Source organism: Acomys minous, assembly GCF_964271855.1.
Source record: "Acomys minous genome assembly, chromosome: 16".
Taxonomy (NCBI): domain Eukaryota; kingdom Metazoa; phylum Chordata; class Mammalia; order Rodentia; family Muridae; genus Acomys; species Acomys minous.
In genome coordinates this window covers 59914253-59934221 of record NC_140498.1, presented here as the reverse complement: position 1 = coordinate 59934221, position 19969 = coordinate 59914253, and the positions used below count along the sequence as shown (strand labels likewise).

The 19969-nt window shown below is 48.9% G+C and overlaps 1 protein-coding gene across 3 annotated transcripts; it reads right to left on the bottom strand.

Moving 5' to 3' along the window:
- Positions 1-206: 206 nt before the first annotated feature.
- FCER2 (Fc epsilon receptor II) lies at positions 207-13425 on the bottom strand. Of its 3 annotated transcripts, none has more exons than XM_084763432.1 (12): positions 13159-13421; positions 10249-10365; positions 8946-9065; positions 8690-8743; positions 7424-7486; positions 7159-7221; positions 6903-6965; positions 6732-6794; positions 6514-6603; positions 2422-2573; positions 2178-2284; positions 211-1779 (listed from the first exon to the last, which is right to left on the bottom strand). In XM_084763432.1, the coding sequence occupies exons 2-12, from the start codon at positions 10268-10270 to the stop codon at positions 1578-1580; spliced, it is 999 nt and encodes a 332-aa protein (XP_084619558.1). In that variant the 5' UTR covers positions 10271-10365; positions 13159-13421; the 3' UTR covers positions 211-1577. The 3 variants fall into 3 exon arrangements, with proteins under 3 accessions (XP_084619559.1, XP_084619558.1, XP_084619557.1); XM_084763431.1 differs by having other exon boundaries at positions 10249-10361; XM_084763433.1 differs by lacking the exon at positions 6514-6603 and having other exon boundaries at positions 207-1779; positions 10249-10361; positions 13159-13425.
- Positions 13426-19969: the final 6544 nt, after the last annotated feature.

Sequence of the window (19969 nt, the reverse complement as noted above, 5' to 3'; positions counted from 1 at the left end):
TGTGAGTGTTGCGGTCAGAACTCCCATCCTTAGGGAGAGCAGTGAGTTCTTAACTGCTGAGCCATCGCTCCAGCCCCTTTACTTTATCTTTAAAAATTATATTTATTTGTCTTGTGTGTGCCTGTAGAGCCAGAGGTGTACGTGAGATGTCTTCCTCAGTTGCATTTCACCTTAAACATCTTTTTTAAAAAATGTGTTTATGTTATTTAAGTGTGTGGTGCTGCACGTGCCACAGGGTAGTGTGGAAGCGAGAGGCTGGCTTTGGGCACTTGGTTTTTTCCTTCCACTACATACGTAGACTCAGGAGATTCAGGGATTGACCCTCCTCTTACTTTTACTCTGCTCTCATGGATTTGGCCAGGCTTGCCTAAAGCCGTGGAGTCCAAGCTTACTTGGGTTATAAGCAAGCACCAACCCACCTGGCTGAGATCACATGCTTCTGAGCGTCACTCCCACCCCTACCTAGCATGTTAAAATGATGCAGAAAGAGAAATAACCAAGTGTAAGTTCCTTATCAGTTATGCTGCATTCTCAAAGAGGGCACCAGGTCCCTGATACTGTCAGCTTATACCTAAAGGGGAACACCCTTCCACAGCGGGGGTTCCCTCCCAGACCCCGGGTTAGTCACAAACCACACCCAAACACCTGCTTCCACCCAGTGATCCTTTATTAAGCAGGGAGGGGAGGAGGAAAGAAAAGTTAAAGTGTCTGCTTTCTGACTCAGAAAAATAGCAGCCAGTGACCTTGCAGGTGTGATCTTTTTTTTTTTTTTTTTTTTTTTTTTTTTTTTTAAACAGAAAAGGGAAGGGCTGTGTTAGAAAGGGCTAGGATGCAGTTGGTATATTTTGAGTGGGCATGTTAACTAGGTGAACCAAGGGGGCTTTTGATTGCTGGACTTCAATACTTTTAATAGCTGAACCTTGGTAGTCAGCCTCAGGAGGAGGAAGTGGCCAAATAAGGGGCTAGACCTTGGTGGCTAGTTTTAGGGATGTGATCTAACAGTTTTTAGCAAGGCAGAGGGCATGAGAAAGAAGGGCAAGACCTCTCAGAGCCCAGCTCGCCAGGGTCCTTTCAATGCCTGCCGCGCCAGGAGCACACCTGGTGTAGCCTCCAAGGAGGGTCGTGGGGAGCAGCCATGATCCCATTTCATTGATGCAAGCAAGTTTGATGGGAGGACTCACTCCCAGACCTGGAGGCGGGGGGAGGGGGGCAGGGGGACCACACACTGTTCTCTGGTGTTGGAGGAAGGGGAAAAATTGAGAGGAGGTGGGGTGTGCAGAAGAAGCCTGAGAAATCTGTCTTCTCATCAGCTCCCTGCCCTGCTCAGCTGCCCACATGCATGGCGGTAGGGGAGGGCAGAGGGAATAGGATGCTCACCTTAGCTGAGAGCAATAGAGGCTTTCTGGGGATCCAGCAGGAGCTGGCATCCACCAGCTGCTTTAATGTGGGTAGGGGCATAAGCACAGAGGCCTTTAGTCACAGAGAGGGGCCCAGGCTTTGGTAGGGGTGTCCTCGGGGCCAGGCTGTTTCCACGATGAATGTAGGAGGAGATTTAGAAGCAGATGGGAAGAGGTTTGTCAGGGTTCGTTTCCTGGAGTGGTTCCTGTTGGACTCGGAGAGGCTAAGAGGCCAGCTAGCTCGCACGTGGCCAGCTGCTCACACACCCAGGCATCCAGGTAGTCACGGCAGAAGACGTCGTTCCACCGGCCGGAGGATCCCCGCATCATCACACAGTCCTCACCCTGGCCCGAGTTGTTGGGCTCCCCTGGACTCCAGTTGCTGGAACAAGAAACACTTCCAGCCATAGGATGTGATGAGGGAGGCTTCCCTTCTCTGCAGGTCTTTCAATCCTGAGCGATGCGAGCCCCGCCCCGCCCCGCCGCCCCGCCCCGCCCATTCCTCCTTTCATAGCCTTTGGCCATTTGTACCTGGGCCGCCTCCTCCTACCCATGCAGCCCAAGGCCCACCGTTCCAGTCTGTGCTTGCTGCTCACATCCTTGGCCCTTCATCCTTTCCCTGTGGCTAAGAAGGGTAAGAAGTCCAGAACCCAGGGCTCTCCTTCATCGGTAGCCTGTAGCACCTTTCCTTGAGCCCTGGACTCTGCCACGAGGTACTCAGGAGCCTGTTCCCTCCTTGGTGTTTCTCCCACCTCACTTGTTTCCCAGAGGCCCCCTTACCTGTAAACCACAGGGCTCTCATCCATCCATGTGAACTGTCCCTCCATATGGAGATCCTGGAGGCCAATCCAGGAATCCCTTTTGTTGATGTGTTTCATCAGGAAATCCTAGAAGGAGATGTGTATGGTCCTTCCTGTCCGTCCATGGCCAGAGTGGGATATCTACCCTCCAATTCCCCCCCATGCCCCCCTAACCCCCACCGACTCCCCCCTGCCGCCCATAGTCTATATGGAGCTCAAGCCACCTGCTCCTCCTGGCTGTGAATGCTGACTAGCCGCCCTTCCAGGTCACTGCAGGTGTACCGGGCCTGGATCCACTGCTTGGAGCCTTTGCCAAAATAGTAGCACTTCTGTTGGAAATGGAGCCAGCCCTTGGGGCACGTGTTGCATGAAATTCCTGGGGCCACACATAAAGAAAGGCTCAGGAGTGCTGTGGTGTGTAATGTCTCTCCCGCTGTCATCCGGGGATCTGGGCTGGAAGAACTGTCCTGATCCTCTGAGCTTAGAGCCCAACAGTGCCAGTCTGCAGATTGCTTTCTGCATGGGATCCCCTAAACTGGCCAGTTCCTTGGTGGGGCCTTCTCAGCCACCAACATTAATCACCACAAAAACCTCAGCGGTTAGCAGAATGACGGTTGCCACTAACCTCATTATTAATACCTCAACTGTTAGGGCCAGCAAGAAACAGCCAAGGCCAGCCACAACAAGCCACCAACATGTGAAACATTCCCAGTTCCAAAGTTACTAGCATCTAACAAACACCCCCATGGCTAGCAATACCTCAGCTACCAGAAGCATCACCAAAGACAGCTCAGCCACCCCACCAGCACAGACACCTCAGCTACTCCCCACAGACCCTTCAGCTACCCCAGCCCCGTATACAGTTCAACTAGCCCCACCCTCGCAGGTACCTCAGCTACTCCCACCCACACAGATACTTCAGCTACCCCCAACAGATACCTCAGCACAGCAGCACCCCTATAGACACTGCAGCACCCCCTCCAGTCAAAGCAGAGATTAAAAGCAATGTATGGCTTTGGCAGAACACCCAAATTCTGTTCCTTAGCACTCACATTAGTTGGCTCACAACTGTTTGTAACTGCAGCTCTATGCATCTGGTCTCTGCAGGCACACTGAACTCACTTGCACAGTACCCCCCCCCCCATAATTTAAAGTAGGTATTAAGAGAAATGAAAGAGTAAGGGAGGGAGAGAGGGAGAGAGAGAGAGAGAGAGAGAGAGAGAGAGAGAGAGAGAGAGAGAGAGACAGACAGACAGACAGACAGACAGACAGACAGACAGACACAGACACAGACAGACAGACACAGACAGACAGACAGACACACGGGGAAAATTTCCTGGATGTCATACCTAGGGACAGTCCCAGAGCTGAGCTTAGACCCCAGGGTGTGGGGCCAGATTTGCATGTGGAAGATGTCTCAGTGAGTAAAGCACTGAGCAAGCAGCAGGGCCTGAATTTGGATCTTGTGGATGAATGCATCTGCACTTCTAGTTCTGTGGTAACGTGAGAAGTAGAGTGTGTGTACATGTGGCATGTGCGTATTTGGTCTGTGTATGTGGTGTGTGTAATGTGACATGTGTGTATTTGGTCTGTGTATGTGTGTGTGTGCATGTGGTGTGTGTGTGACCAGGGTGTGTATCTGATGTGTGTGCGTGTATTATGCATTTGTGTATGTGGTCTGTGTGTATTTGGTCTGTGTATATGATGTGTGTGCATGTGGCATGTCTGTGGTGTGTCTATGTGGTGTGTGTGTATGTGGTGTGTATATTTGGTGGTGTGAATGTGGTCTGTGTATTGATGGGTGTGTAGTTGGCCTGTGTATGTGGTGTGTGTGTGTGTAGGTTGTTTGTGTATGTGGTATGTGTGTATGTGGTGTGTGTAGGTTTTGTGTGTGTATATACGTGTGGGAGTGTATGTAGTATGTTTGTGTATGAGGTATGTGTGTGTAGTGTGATGTATGTGTGTATATGTGAAGTGTGCTGTTTGTGTGTATGGTGTGTTGATATGTATGTGTGATGTGCCCATGGTATATATGTGTGTATATGTGAGTTATGTGTGGTGTGTATCATGTGTACGCTCAGAGAAAGGGTAAGAGGTTAGAAATCTGTGGGCACTGAACACGCCCTAGAGTCCCCTCATTGTCTACCACAAGAAACCCCAGGGGTTTTCTGCTGGGATCCCCAGAGCTGCACGTCCCAGGGGATGGGGACTCCTTCTGACCAAGCAAAGTTCCTTCCTCTAATCTTATCCCTTTGGGGCAGTTGGGACTTTCCAGATGTGGAAGGCAAAGGAGTCAAGGGCAGTGAGGCACTGGTGCCAAGAGGGCCGCCCTGCAATCTCACTGATATCCCATGCTACAGGCACCACAGTGGCTCTTGCTGCACGCTTGTTGGCCTCCTGGGATCAACGTTATTTCCATCTGTGCCATCCCCGGTGGAGATGTCATGGCCCTGAGCATTGAGTGGGGCAGTCTATGCAGGCTGCTGTGGTGGGACACGAACAAGGAAAAGGTCCCCTCATGCTGGAGTCTGGGAGGAGCCTCTCAACAGCAGAGAGGCAAGCGTTTCAGCACAGTTAGCATTTGCTTTGAAGGCTGCCTGCATAGAGACGGTGACATGGATATCACTGTATTCTTTCCACACGGGGATACTTTATATTAAAACAACACTGAACAGCGCTCTCAGGTGGTACTTCCTTCCTCGCCCAGCTATGGTCTAGGACTATCAAACATGACCGCTGGTTCTGTTTACAGTAAGAATGTCCTGGCTTCCTACACCCCTGTGACCAGTTGTAACCCTCTTGGGAGCTGCCCTGTGATCTCATTGATCATGAGGACCTCGGTTTGGATCCCCAGAACAACTAAAGATGGACCTGGCAGCTTGCACCTGTAATCTCAGCATCCTTATAGCCTGGCATAGGCAGTGGCTAACAGCAAGAGATGAGGTTGTCCTCTGACTTCCACACATGTACCATGGCACATGTGCACCCCCACCCCCACCCTGTCATTGCCAACACACACACACACACACACACACACACACCCATACAGATACCATTTACACTACAAACCCCCACTCCACCCTGTCACTGCCAACACACACACACACACACACACACACACACACACACACACACACACACTTAAAAAAGAGATCTATCTTTAGCAGGCCTCTGAGATAACCTCAAACCCCACCAAATCCCACCTGTGCTTAAACCTACATTAGGGTTAATGAGATGGCTCAGCGGCTAAAGGAGCCTGCTGCCAAGTCTGAAGACCTGAGTTCAAGTCACAGAACCTACGCATAGAGGGAGAGAGCCAACTCCTGAAAGTTGCCCTCTGACCGCCACACATGTGCCATGGCCTGTATACCCCCCACCACAAAACGGGGACGTAGTTCAGCTGGTGGAGGGCTTGCTTGCCCTGGGTCCCATCCTCAGCGCTGCATACACTGGGCACTGCAGGGCATGCCTGCATCCCAGCACTTGAAAAGCGGAGGCAGGAGAATCAGAAGTTCAGGGTCATCCTGGCTCCACAGTGAGTACCAGACCATCCTGAGCTACACGAGACTCTGTCTTAAAAAAAAGAAAAGAAGGAGAAGAAGAAAAGAGAAAGGGAGGTGGAGAGGAAAGTCCTCAGAAAATATGGCTACTGTGCTCATTTTTAATCCTGGAGGAAAAGGAACACATACTTGATGGTTCAGTTCTAGCCTGTGCCTTATGTGTTCTGCCTCTCACTTGCTCCATCCAAAATATAAAAAAAAAAAATATCCATTTTGTGTTACATATCGCAGACAAAAGAAATAAAATATAAAAATAATTTTTGCAATGCACGTTAAAATCTTTCTGGACAAACTCCAATTCTGCTTCATGTCGGCTTGTCCTGAAATTCTCTGAATCGAAGACAAAGATTCTGTTTTATCTTAGTTGAGATCCCTAGAGGGTTAGGGAAACTCCCCAGCTGCTCCTGGGGTTCACCGCATGGAGTTGTCTCTTTGTCCCTACTACCCCGATACGGTTTCTGATGACGACATCTCCCACTAAGTCTGACTGGGCACACAACAGGAACGGAGGGAAGCTAGTGGTGGCTAGTGTTACCCCTGGAGGAGGGAACCAGCGTGGACTCTGTCCGCTTCAACAAAGGGTGTTCTATGTCCCCATCTGTCTTGGTCCCAACATAGACTGGGATCCATGCACATCACACAGAACCTCAGTCACACGATGCCACACAGTCGTGTCAGGTCAGCCACCTTACATGGCACACACAGGAAGTCACAGTATGTGGTTACGGGCCACCATGGAAGGTAGGTCAGACTCACCCTTCGACATTAGTACCTCTATCCATAATTTCGCCACCTCTTCCTGGAGTTTCTCCAGAGAATCTGAGGCTGTGCGCTTCTCATTCAAGCCTTGGGGAGGGGGGGACCAGGGATAGGGTGCAGCATTCAGTGACTGCCTGGCACCTCCCAGCACCCCCCCCCCCCCCCCCCGTTCCCGCTCAGTTTGCCCACTTCTCCTGGCCCTTCCCGGGTCTCACCCAGGGATTTGACATTGATTACATCCTCCTGGAGTCTGTTCAGGTTCTGGGAGAGCTCAGAGTCTGAAAGGCGTGGAGACGGGTGCAGCGTTCAGAGACTGACTGGCATCTCCCAGCGCCACCCCCTCCCTGCTCGGTTTGCCCGTTTCCCCTGGCCGCTCCGAGTCTCACTCTGGGATTCGATGTTGGTTAGGTCCTCTTGGATTCTGTTCAGGTTCTGGGACAGTTGAGAGTCTGAAAGGGGTATGTCGGGCCTCAGTGATGATGCATATGGGTCATCCCTTCCCTTCCCCTCTTCCCCCCCCTTCTTCCTTTCATTCCCCACCCCCATTCCCGAGTTTGGCCTCCAGCTTCATGTGTCCCTGTGGTTCTTGGGGCAGCGTGGGGGAGGGGGGACGACTTCCTGCTTCGTTCCCCGCTGTCTTACCCTGAGTTTTCATTTGCTTCTGTTCGGCTTGGAGCTCTTGCATGCTTTGTGACATCTGAGCAGCTGCCCATAGAACAGAAGAGCTTGGTGGTAAGAAGCTTCCTGGAGAGTCCGTTCCCCCCTCCCCCCTCCCTTTCTCTCCATTGGGCTCCCTGCTTCCTGTATGGTTTGCAGCAGGGCATGGCTGGGCACCACTAACTATCCAAGGCCTCCACAGTCTTTTTCTCCTTCCCCATCCCAGACTGACAGGAGGTGACGTGCTCACCCTGGGATTCCTGGGCCAGTTGATTACTCTGGTACCTTTGTAAGTCCTTGGAAACACGAGAGACTGGGACAGAGGGAGGAAGAAGAGAGGAGTTTTTAATCACGAAGCCCCACGTTCAGTCCACCCTTTCCCTTTCCCTTGCTCTTCCTCCCTTCCCTTCCCTCCTCCCCTCCCATCCTTTCCCCTTCCCTTGATATGCGGCTCGTATCACTCTCACAGCTGTCTTGCTTCCGACTCCTGACCCCCACAGGCCAACACGCACACCCTCCCCAGTTAAGGTGTATCATCGTATTTCACCCCGGTCCTCAGTGCAGGGGCCTCTTTCACCTCATCACAACAACTGCGGCTTTAAAGAGTATGTATTTTGGGTGGAGCAGGGGAGAGCTAGAACATAGGAGGTACAGGCTAGAACTGAATAATCAGGCGTGTTCTCCAGGATTAAATATGAGAACAGAGGCTGGAGAGGTGGCTCAGGGGTGAACAGCAGCGGCTGTTCCCAACAACCACACGGTGGCTATAGTGAGATCTGCTGCCCTCTTCTGGTATGTAGGCGTACATGCAGGCAGAGCATTGTATATGTAAATGTGAGAACAGTGACCATATTTTCTGAGGACTTTCTTCTCCACCTTGCTTCCTCTTCCTTCCTTCCTTCCCTTCTTTTTCTTTCTTTCTTTCTTTCTTTCTTTCTTTCTTTCTTTCTTTCTTTCTTTCTTTCTTTCTTTCTTTCTTTCTTTCTTTCTTTCTTTCTTTCTTTCTTTCTTTCTTTCTTTTTCTTGGACAGAGTCTCATGTAGTTCAGGATGGTCTGGGATTCACTATATAGCCAAGGATGACCTTGAACTTCTGACTCTTCTGCCTCGACATTTCAAGTGCTGGGATTGCCAGGTATGCAGCGGCCACTGTATGTAGCTCTGGGGATGGGACCCAGGGCAAGCCCTCCACCAGCTGAACTACACCCCCCAGCCTTGGAGGCTTTAATCTTTCTTTACTTGTTAGCTCGCACCCATGTTACAGAAGGGGCAAAGGGAGGCCCAAGGGATTCTGTGAACCCTGAAATCCGAACAGAAATCAGGTAACAGACAATGCTGCTTCTCTAGACTTTGAAAAAGTCTCCTACCGGGAGAGAGGTATTGCAGCCTGCCCATTTGGTTCCCCCGGGGAGAGGGTGGCATTGAGGCAGCCCCCACAGTGGTCACTGGCAAGAAGATGACAATAGCAGGCCACCCCAACCTTGCACCTCCGCTATCCCGTTTTGACCCCTTCATACCATTCTGGATGGCAGTGTCTCCCAGCTGTTTCAGAGTCTTCTCTGTCTCCCAGTCTAGAGGGGGGGGGGATCATCAGGAAGAGGAGCAGACAAGAAGAACAGTTATTTGCCTCCTCACACCTGACAGCTGGGCGTGGCGGTGTAGGTGAACTAGGGATGCTCGGATGGAACAGAGGATCAGGAGATCAGGTGGGATGGGATGGGAGCTGAGTGGCTCGGTGGGCTGGAGAGCTACGCGGGCTGGGGATGTCCTTACGCCATAGAAGAAGCAGGGTCAGCAGGCCGGCACACATTGCTGTGCTCAGCAGCCCCACCAGCACGAGCTGTGTCCCCCGTCTTGCACAGCAGCAGCGCTTCCTAGGAGGCTCCCAGTATCCTGTTGGCAGCATGCAGGAGTATTGATGGGTACAGGAGACTGTGGGCTCCTCCCTTGTCCCCCCATAACTCACAGTCTCAACATCTAAGGAGCTTATCTGGAGCCCTACCTGAAGCAGAGGGTCTCGGTGGACCCCAGGCTTCTTTTTTTTCCTTTTATTGAAAAAATAAAATCATTCATATTACATCTCAATTGCTATCCCATCCTGTGCATCCTCCCATTCCTCCCCCCACCCTGCTTTCACCTCATTCCCCTTCCCTATGACTGTGACTGATGGGGGACCTCCTCCCCTTGAGTATGATGCTAGGATATAAGTTTCTTCTTGACCCCAGGCTTCTCCTTTCTCATTTTTCTCCATGTGCAAACTGCTCCTCACTGTGTCTACTTGTATGGTGCACATCTATCAGTCCTCCTGAGCTTGCTCTATCTATGTCTTATCTGTGTACCTCTGAGTCTACCTCTCTGGGCCTGGACAGCCAGAGTCTGTCCACACTCCAGCAAGCAATAGGTCTGACTTCAGTCCAGGTCATTTCCAGAGAGTTAGACTTAAAGCCAGGAGCTGAGACTCACCCTTCCCTCTTGCAGTGCCTGGCTCTCCCAGCCTCACTTCTAGCGGGCTCGGATTTTTTTTTCCCTAGTTTGCTCTGACTTCTAACTCCTTAAGCTTACACTTTGATCCTCACGTCCTAGCTACTCTGGCAATTTTCCCCAACTCTGAGCCCCTCCCTAGTTACAAGACACCACACCCCAATTCTTGCCTCATATTGAAGCCCAATCCCCAGACACCACACTTTCCAAATTTCACCCCAATACCCAAGCGCCCCCCCCCCAACTCTATCTTGATGTTTCCCCATGCAGGGCCCCCAGCTCTTCCTTACCCTGGTCTTGAGAACTCATTCTGAATTCCGAGTTCCTGCTCAAATTGGCCTTCAACTCTCTCTGAGCCCCAGATCTCCAGCTAGGGTAGAGTTTTGCTGGGAAGGTGTTGAGTCACAGAAGGGAGGGTCCCTGAGTTTCCCTGTTCCACCTGGCTCTGTGCCTCTGGCACCAGTCAGTTCTCACCTCCCCAATTTACCCTACATCCTGGACTTTCTTGGAAATTCACCCTCTTGGGTAAAGAGGGACTGAAGAGGCCCCCACCTCTCCTCGGGGAAAATGAGTGTCATCAGCAGCACCTTCTTACCCGAATATTCATTCTCCTCCATGGCAATCCTGCTTGTGTTCTTTCTGTGACGGGGCACACACTACCTGCTAAGGTAGTTTTCACTCCACAGGTCGTCACAGCTCCGGAGTGACCTGGCTTCAGAGGACATTAGGGTAAGGAAGGTGTCAAGCTTTCGTTATGGGTGTAGAACAGATTCCAGGAGCATTGGCTGATTTTGTTCAGTTCAGAAGTTAAAAAATGAATGTGGTGATGATCTTGGGAAATAGACGCAGTCTCAGAAGCCGGGGACTACAAACTGAATACCCAGAACATATCCCACAGGTGTTCCACACGTGTGCAGTGTCAGCTGCTGACTGAAGCTAGAAATGCCTTCCTTAACAGTAAAACGGGAGGTTGCGTCTGTGTGTATGCACGTGTGCATTCAGGAACATGTGTGTGTGCAGGTGGGCATGTATATGTGCACCTGTAGTGCATGCGTGTGTGCATCGTAAGCTTGTGCCTGTGTGTTAGTGTACATGACTGTGCACGTGTGTGCAGAGGCCAGAGGAGGACATCATCATGGTCCGGCTCTATCACTTTCTCTCCCTGAGCCTGGAGCTAGGGCAGAGGCCAGAGGAGGACATCATGGTCTGGCTCTATCACTTTCTCTCACTGAGCCTGGAGCTAGGGCAGAGGCCAGAGGAGGACATCATGGTCTGGCTCTATCACTTTCTCTCCCTGAGCCTGGAGCTAGGTTAGCACCCAGCAAGCCCAGCAATCCTCTTCTCCACCTTCTGACCTCAGCATTAGGATTACAGGCACACTTTCATGTTTGTATATGACCATACCTGGCTTGCTTACCTTCATCTATCTATCTATCTATCTATCTATCTATCTATCTATCCATCTATCTATCCATCCATCATCCACCCATCCATCCATCATCCAGGCATCCATCTGTCTATCCATCCATCTGCCTGTCTGCCTGTCTGTCTATCCATCTATCTGTGGGGGCTGCTTGCCCAGTGAGAGCACTTACCCACTGAGCCTTGCTTTCAGTCCTTACCCTAGAGGGTTTGTTTGTTTATTTTTTTTTGAGACAGGATCTCTCAGTGCCCTGGAGTTTGTGGACTGGGCAAGGCAGGAAGTCCAGAAAGTCTCAGGCTTCCTCTGTGCTCACCTCCCTGGTTCTCGGACTCCAGGCATGCACAACTAGGCCTGGATTTATGTAGGTGCTAGGGATCTGGACTCAGGCTCTCATGCTTGAAGGGCATGAGAACTACCCACTGAACCATCCTCCCAGCCTGGCCCGGCACACTTAGCAATGCCATGGGGCTGTGGGAAGCCCATTTGAACAACATCCATGGTTAGCACTCTAAACGCCACTGCATCTGACTAAAGTCTTGCTTAAGGGTTCTGTTTGTGTCACGGCCAGAGAGCATTTTCAGCACTTCTCCCGAGTTTTTGGCTCTTACATTTAAAACACAGTTTGAATTCAATTCTTGTTGACAGTGTTTTTTTGTTTGTTTGTTTTTTTAATGTCTCATGTAACCGAGACCATTACACTTCTGACCTTTTTGTCTCTATCTCTCAAGTGATGGGATCTCCAGTGTGTACCACCATGTCCAGTCTATGTAGCACTTGAGATGGAATCTAGAGCTTCACACATGCATGAAGGTAAGCACTCTACCAACCGAGCTTTAGCCCTGGTTCTTTACACGTTGACTTTAAAGCAAGCAGTACACGCCACAAGCAAGCCTGGCAGTCAACAACTGTACTTACTGCTTTTGCTGTGTGACTATGGGCAGACTGCCTGTTGTCTTCTGAGTCTTAGGGACATAATGGCATGGGGTAGCCATTCTTTGCTTTAAAGCATCCTAGATTGATTCTGCCATTTGAGGAAGAGGCCAGAGGCATCACTGCTTCTGGGCAGTTGGAGCTGAGGCCCTAGGGGCCGGACTTGGGCTGGAATGAACCAGCTTCTCCAATTCATCTACAGAATGGCTGAGCAGCAATTTGACTCTCATTTGTATACATAGCAAATACTGGGTGCTCAGTACACCACTGATTGATTGATACTGGGAGGAGTCTAGCCTTACTCATGCAATCAAAAGTGTCAGAGTGTGAGCCATCTGCCCACCTCACACATGGTGAAAGTGGAACACTGAATCTTGTGTCCCTGTCTCTCCACTGTCTGATAACTTGGCCTTATGAGGGAGGCTGCTGCTAACAGTCAGAGTACCAGAACCTCATCACCCGGAGTGTTTCTCTGACCTGAGAAAATCTTGCTCTTAGACAAAACTTTCTATGGCTCCCCATAGCTTTCACTGATGAGCCTCTAGCTTACCCGTCTCATCTTCTTTGCTCGGCCATGCTAGATTGCAGTATCTTATTAGATAAGTAACAACCTCCCGGTACCAATCAGTGGGTGTACTGTGTTTTTCATACAATAGAGTCAAATTGCTGCTTACTCCATTTGTAAATAAGTAAACCAATTTGCTCACCTAAGGAGAAGCCTAGTTCAGGCCCAGGTCTGGATCCCTGAGGCCTGGGCTCATCTCCAAAGCTGAGGCCTATATGGTTCTTGATTCTTTCTACACTATTGCCTCTGCTTGCCAACGGGGCTCTGTTGTTGGTCATTCCTGGCTTAGTCAACGGTAGTTTCTTTCAAGGAGCCTTTTCTATCTAGTACCCACAAGTAGCTTCTAATAGAAAGAGACAAACAAGACACCACACACACACACATACAAACACACACACCCAGACAAACACAGACATATGCGCACACATATATGCACACACATGGACAAGCATTCCCATATGTGGACACACTTAAAGACAAATACACATATGTACATGCATGGACAAACAGACATATGTGCACTCAAATGCACGCACACACACTCTCACACATACAAACACACAATCCACATATAGATACAAACTCACTTGAACTTGGAGGCTGTCCTTGTCCTCCTGGTGTATGAGGGCCAGCTGGAGAGGGCAGCAGGGCCAGGGTGGGAGAGACACTTTTCTTCTGTGAGCAGCTCACTGGCGGCTTTCTCTTTTCATAGATCTAATTACGGGCTCACCGCCTGGGCAACCTCAGCACATAAAGGCCTTTTTTTGGTGCTCTGCGGAACCCGGGGGAAGTCCGGGCTATTATTACCTTTATTTCTCAGGTAAACGAACTGTAAGAGAGACCCAGCGACGGCAGCCAGCACTCTTGAAATGCAGAAGGAAGGAAGTGGCCCAGCCTAGATATGAACCAAACCTACGATGGGCTGAATCACAGTGTGAGGGGAGAGAGAGGAGAGACGGAGACAGAGATAGATAGAGCGACAATGGGGGGAGACGCAGAGGAGGAGGAGGGAGAGGGAAGGAGAAGAGAGAGAGGAGTGGATAGGAAAGACGGAAGAGAGCTAGTGAAAGAGGGAGACAGGGGCGGGGGGGGGGGAAGGAGCACGTGAGACAGACATGAAGGAGAGAAAGGGAGGATATGGGAATATATATATTCATATATATATATATATATATATATATATATATATATATATATATATGAGAAATAGAAGAGTGCCAGAGAACAAGAAAAAGGAGAGACAGAGGGAGAGGGAAAGAGAGGAGGAAAGAGGAAGAGAGGAGTGTGAGAGACAGAGAGCTACAATGGAGATGTAAACAAAGAGAAAGAAGACAGGATGGAGGAAGAGAAGAGATAAGTGAGAAAGACACAGGACAGAAAGAGACAGAAGAAAGAGAAAAGAGAGGAGGGACAAGGATAGAAGAGGAAGCATAAAAGGAAGAGGTAAGAGAAGAGAAGGGCATGCTGTGGAGGGGGACAGAGACAGAAGGAAGAGGAGATGTAAAACACACACACACATACTACTTACACACTAGTATACACACCACACACACACACACACCACACATAAACATATACACATACCACATGCACATATACACACACCACACGGGCACACATGCACACATAAATATACACACATACACACACATTGCACGCATACAGACATACACACACCACATATGCACACACACATACACACACACACACATGCAAATATACATATACCACACACATGCACACACACACACACACACACACACACACACACACACAGACAGAGGTGTGGTGATGCAGGTCTATAATCCCTGTACTTGAAGTCTGAGGCAGAAGGATTGTGAGTTCAAGGCTAGCCTGAGTTACACAGTAAATCTAAGGATAGCCTGGGTACATAGAAGAACTTATCACAGTGCAAATGAAAGCTCTAAGTTAAGACAATAAAACAACCAATATTGACAATCATGTGGCCACCCACGTAATTTAGAAGCAAACTTAAGACTGGGAAAATTCTTAGTGACTTGTGTAGCTGGCATGTGAACCTAGGCAGGGTGGGCAGGACACCTATATCCCTAATATTGGCACTTACTACCAAGCCTTCCACTAACGCGTACTTCATGACACTTCACCCGGCCTGTCATTCTTGCTATGATGGTGAGTTTCAAATGCCAATTTGACACAGCCTAGAGACACCTGGGAAAAGAGTCTTAGTGAGGACTTAGCTACATCAGATGGGCCTATGGGAATGTCTTTGGGGAATTGTCTTGATTGCTATTTGATGCAGATAGATTCAGCCCATTCTGCCCTCCCTCCCTCCACCCTCCCTCCCTCCCTCCCTTCCTTTTTTTGAGACAAGGTCTTTCTACGTAGCCCTGGTTATCCTGGAACTTGCTACATAGACCAGGCTGGCCTTGAACTCACAGAGATAGGCCTGCCTCTGCCTCACAATTGCTGCGATGAAAGACATGTAACATGATGCCCGGCTCGATTTAATTTTTTTGTCAAGATATTTTTTTTAAATGGAAAATATTGTGATCATGCTTTTCCTACCCTACAGCTTCCCAGATCTTCCTCACCTCCTCATCTACCCAACTCCATGCCCGTTCTCCTTCTTGAAAGACAAACGGCGCAGCCATATCTTTGGAAGCAGCGAAAGTCATCAAGCCAGCACGGCTCCTTGACAAAGGTCCTGCCAAGCTGATCCAAGTGATGCAATTGCTATAGTGTCATCTCCCGCCTTTTTGGTCTTGATCGCCACATGTTGCCTTGTTGGGGGACTTTTATTATTTGTACAACTTGGGGGTATTGGATCGATGGAAACGCAGTCATTTACACCTTATTCCACGGGTACTGCTTCTAAAGGAGAGATCCTTCTCTGGGTCTACCTGAAGGTCTTCCTTACACCCTGGAGGTTGTGACTCAAAGATGCCAGAGACCTTCTCACGGTTCCTCTGATTCCAAGATGCTCTCGGAACATCTGCGCCCGCGTTAACTGAGGAACAAGATAACAAGAACAAAGTAAACCTAAGAAGGCAAACAAGATTCAGTGGGCTGGAGAAACTGGCAGCCGATCAAATCAAAAGCTTCTTCCTATTCCTACTGATGGACAAAGAATGGGGTGGACAAATGATAAAAAAAATAAAGTATTAAGACCTCCCTTTTCTTAGAAAAAGTTAACTCATACAGGCCCGCTGTGACCAAGGGGCAAAAGAATACCAAGATTAGACATATAAATAACATTTACAGATATATAAAAAATAAACTGTGGCCAAGGAGCAAAAGAATACCAAGATTAGACATATAAATAACATTTACAGATATATTAAAAAATAAACATTGTGTTATGGCAGAAACTGAGTAATAACTGCAGCGCCTTTGGGATGAAGACTTTTCCTGGGCCTAATGACAATTAGCAATCTGCCCAGGATGGCTTGGAGAGTTTCTTTCTGTCTAATGTCCTTGAAACATTAAGAATGTTAAAAGTTGAGTTGTGGGGTTGATGAAGGGAAACGACTGAACAAGATAATTTTGTTCTGTCCTAGTTTATCAATGATGACTGTACTTATGACCAAGAGGAAGTTGAAACATGTGTCTGGGGACAAAAATGATATAATCTGTATTTTGGAACAATATGAATCTATCCCTGATGACTGAGTTCTGTATAAATGAAGAAGCACCCTGACTGCCAGGAAGTCAGGCCGCAAAACTCTTCCCATCCCCCGTGCCTCCTCCCTCACCAGCCTTGCATCCACCTTGTTTTCGACCTTGTCATCACTCAGGGCTGGACCCCTGCAAACACACACACACACACACACACACACACACACACACACACGGGCACACACATGCACACACACGCACATACACACACATGCACACACACATACACACACACACACGCTCACACACGCACACACACATGCACTCACACACACACACTTGCAAACCCCATCCCACAAACCCACAAAATAGAAACCAAAAATATTTAAGCAAAAGCCTAATAAGAAAAAAAAAATACCCAAACAAAGCAACATGAGACAAAAAGACTACAAAAATACGATTGAGTCTATTGTGTGTTGCCCAACTGCTCCAGGCCGTGGGGCCTGCTCTGAAGTATGTATGGTTCATATACCCAGTGAGACGCCATTGGAGAAAACAAACTTTTCCTTTGCTAGTGAGTATCAATTTCAGATGGCTTCTTTGTGGGCGTGGGAATCCGTGTCAGTTTCCCACTTTCAGTGCTGAGACTCCTGGTTTGAACCCGCACAGGTCCCGCGTGTGCTGCCACAGTCTCTGTGAGTTCATGTGTGCATCAGTTCTTTTGTGTCTGGAAGACATTACTTCTTTGTAGTCATCCATACACCTCCCATTCTTAAAAACCTTTCTCTTCCTCTTCTGTATAGTGGGGAAGAGGTTTGATGAAGACATCCCACTTAAGCCTGCGTGCTCCAAGGTCTCTCATGCCCTGCGCACTGTCTAGTTGTGAATCTCTGTATTCATTCCAACATGTTGCAAGAAGCGTCTCTGATGGTGGGCGAGCAACGCATCGATTTATGAGCACAGAAGAATGTTTTTAGGAGTCATTTTATTGCCATGTTCCTTTAGTAGAACACTATCATTTAGTTTTTCCATAGTCCTCTGGTGTATCCAGTCTCAGGTTCTTGGTTAAACAAACAGTGTTAGGCATGGGTTCCATCTCACAGAGTGCACCTTGGACTTAAGTACACACAGTGGTTGTTACTCCCACAAACTTTGTGCCACCTATGGCACCAGCATCTCTTTCAGAAAGGTCACCACTGTGGGCCACAGGGCTTGTAGCTGAGCTGGTGGTTTCCCTTCTCTTCTGGCAGTGTGCAGAAGTATCTTCCAGTACCATGAACACTAGTCAGTGCGGCTGAAGGTTCTAGTTTGACACCAGCTTGAATTCCCCGTGTCCAGTGAGTTATGTAGGTGTTGTCTTCAGCAATGGGGCCTTACGATCAGTTTGTAGAGAGCAACCAATAGCCTTGGCAATAGCGTAGGTTGCCAAGCCTCATTCATTTATTTATTTGTTGATGGACATCTAGGGTTGTTTCTAATTTCTGGCTATTCTGAGTAGAGCAGCAATAAACATAGCCGAAGGAGTGTCTCTGTAGTAGGATGGGTATATGCTTGTGGTGGTTTGAATAAAAATTGCTCCCATAGGCTTATATATTTGAATTCTTAGCCACTAGGGAGTGGCACTATTTGAAGAAAATTAAAAGGATTAGGGGGTGTGGCCTTGCTGGAGGAAGTTTGTCATTGGGTATGGGCTTTGGGGTTTCAAAAGCCCATGCCAAGCCCGGAGTCTCTCTCTCTCTCTCTCTCTCTCTCTCTCTCTCTCTCTCTCTCTCTCTGCCTATGGATCAGGACATAGCTTTTAGTTACTGCTCCACTGTCTCCTGCCTAACTCCATATTTCCTGCCATGATGATAATGGGCTAAACCTCTGAAACTGTAAGGACACCCCTCCCCCCAATTAAATGCTTTCTTTAATAAGAGTTGCCTTGGTCACAGTGTCTCTTCACAGCAATAGAACAGTGTCTAAGGCAATATCAAGACTGGTAAAGCTTGCTTTTGAGGCAGACCCATTCCCAGCTTCCTTAGGAAGCTACTACATTGATTTCCACAGTGGTTGCACAAGGTTGCAGTCTCACCAGCAATAGAGAAGTATTTCGCTTTTACTCTACATCCTCTCCAGCATAAGCTGTCACTTGTATTTAGCCATTTGAAAAGGTATAAAATATCAAAGTGGGCTGCAGATCCAAGATGGCCGAGATGAGTTCACACTTTGTTTGGTCAGCAGGACAGCAGTGACTGTACAGCAACCTAGGGGCTGATTTGAGAAATACAAAACACCAGTGTTGTTGTACCCCAGGGGTGCAAACTGTGCAGAGCATGGTTGGGGTCTGGACTCAGGTCACCCAGATAACCCACAGAAAGATCCCTGGTCTGCACATGCCCATGCTCCAGGATCTGGCCTCGGCCAGCCTGGCAGGAGCATGGATTCTGGCCACCAGGTCCCAGAGAGAGTGGTAGACTGCTGGAACTCCAGTGTTTGTGGTTGCTGGACCACAGAAGACCCCACAGGCTAGAAAACAAGTGGTTCTGGCCTCAGGTCCCCAGCTTAACTCACAAAAACTTTCCTAGTGCCTGTTGTCAGGCACATGCATCCTCTAGGGTCTGGCCATGGCTAGACAGGCAGGAGTGCAGCTCCTGGACACCAGGACTCAGAGACAGCTGTAGACTTCTGGAACTCCAGCATTTGAGGTTGCTGGACCGCAGAGCCCCCCATAGCCTAGAAAACAAGCAGACCTGAACTCAGGTCCCTAGGCCAATTCACAGAAAGTTCCCTGGCCCCTGCCAGCATTTGTGCTCCAGGGTGTGGCAGAGGCTAACCAGGCAGAAGTGCAGCTTCTGGCCACCAGGACCCAGAGAGAGCCGTAGACTGTGTGAACTCCAGTGTCTGGGGCTGCTTGACAATAAAAGAACCCATAGCATAGAAAAGAGGTGGTTGTGATCTCAGGTCCCCAGGAAAATTTACAGAAACTTCCCTGCTTCCTTCAAATACTCTCATGCTCCAGGATCTGACTATGGGTTGCCTGAGAAGAGCACAATTTGCTGACCCCTGGAGCCCAGAGAGAGTTGTGGGCTCCTAAATTATTAGGGTTGTACATTGCTGTCTGACCCCTGGAGGCAAGCAGATCCACTGGAGCAGTTCTCTGATCTTTCTGCCTGCTCCACAGCTCACCCAGTTCACAATCAGGGAGCCAACAGAGACAGTGATCTCAACAGAGGTGCCTAGCCTCCCCAGGTCATAAACAGGGAGCCATCAGAGTCAGGGACCTCAACAGAAGTGAGCAGAGGGCAGGACCTAAACCTCATTTCTATATCTAACCACAAATTCTGACCATCAGAGAAGACCAAATCAGCTAACACCAGAGACATCACAATGGGAAGTGATCAGTGTAAGAACACAAGCAACAACTCCCAGGACCACTTGATAATACCAGAAACCACCAGTCCCACCACCACGACAAGCCACTATCACATCTGATGCACAGGAGAAAGATTTCAAATATGAGGTTATGAAAATGATAGATGTCTTAAAGGAGGAAAATAAATCCCTCAAACTAGACCAGGAATACACAAGGAGAGAGATGAATGAATTGAACAAATTGCTTAAAGAAATTACAATCAAACAGGAAAAGGAGATGAATAAAAGAACTCAAGACCCAAGAAGGATAGGGACAGAAGAAAAAGAAGACTCCAGCTGCAAGGACCAGGAAACATTTTCAACAAGATCATAGAAGAAAACTTCCCCAACCTAAAGAAAGAAATGCCTATAAATATACAAAACACAGAACTCCAAATAGATTGGACC

Bases quoted from the DNA above. Each gene is read 5' to 3' on its own strand.
- FCER2 (XM_084763432.1), bottom strand. From the start codon at position 10,270: ATGGAGGAGAATGAATATTCGG. The intron at 7,222-7,423 runs GTGAGCACGTCA...TTCTATGGGCAG, and splicing joins ACTGGCCCAGGAATCCCAGG to CTGCTCAGATGTCACAAAGC. The intron at 6,795-6,902 runs GTGAGACTCGGA...CACGCCTTTCAG, and splicing joins AACCAACATCGAATCCCAGA to ACTCTGAGCTCTCCCAGAAC.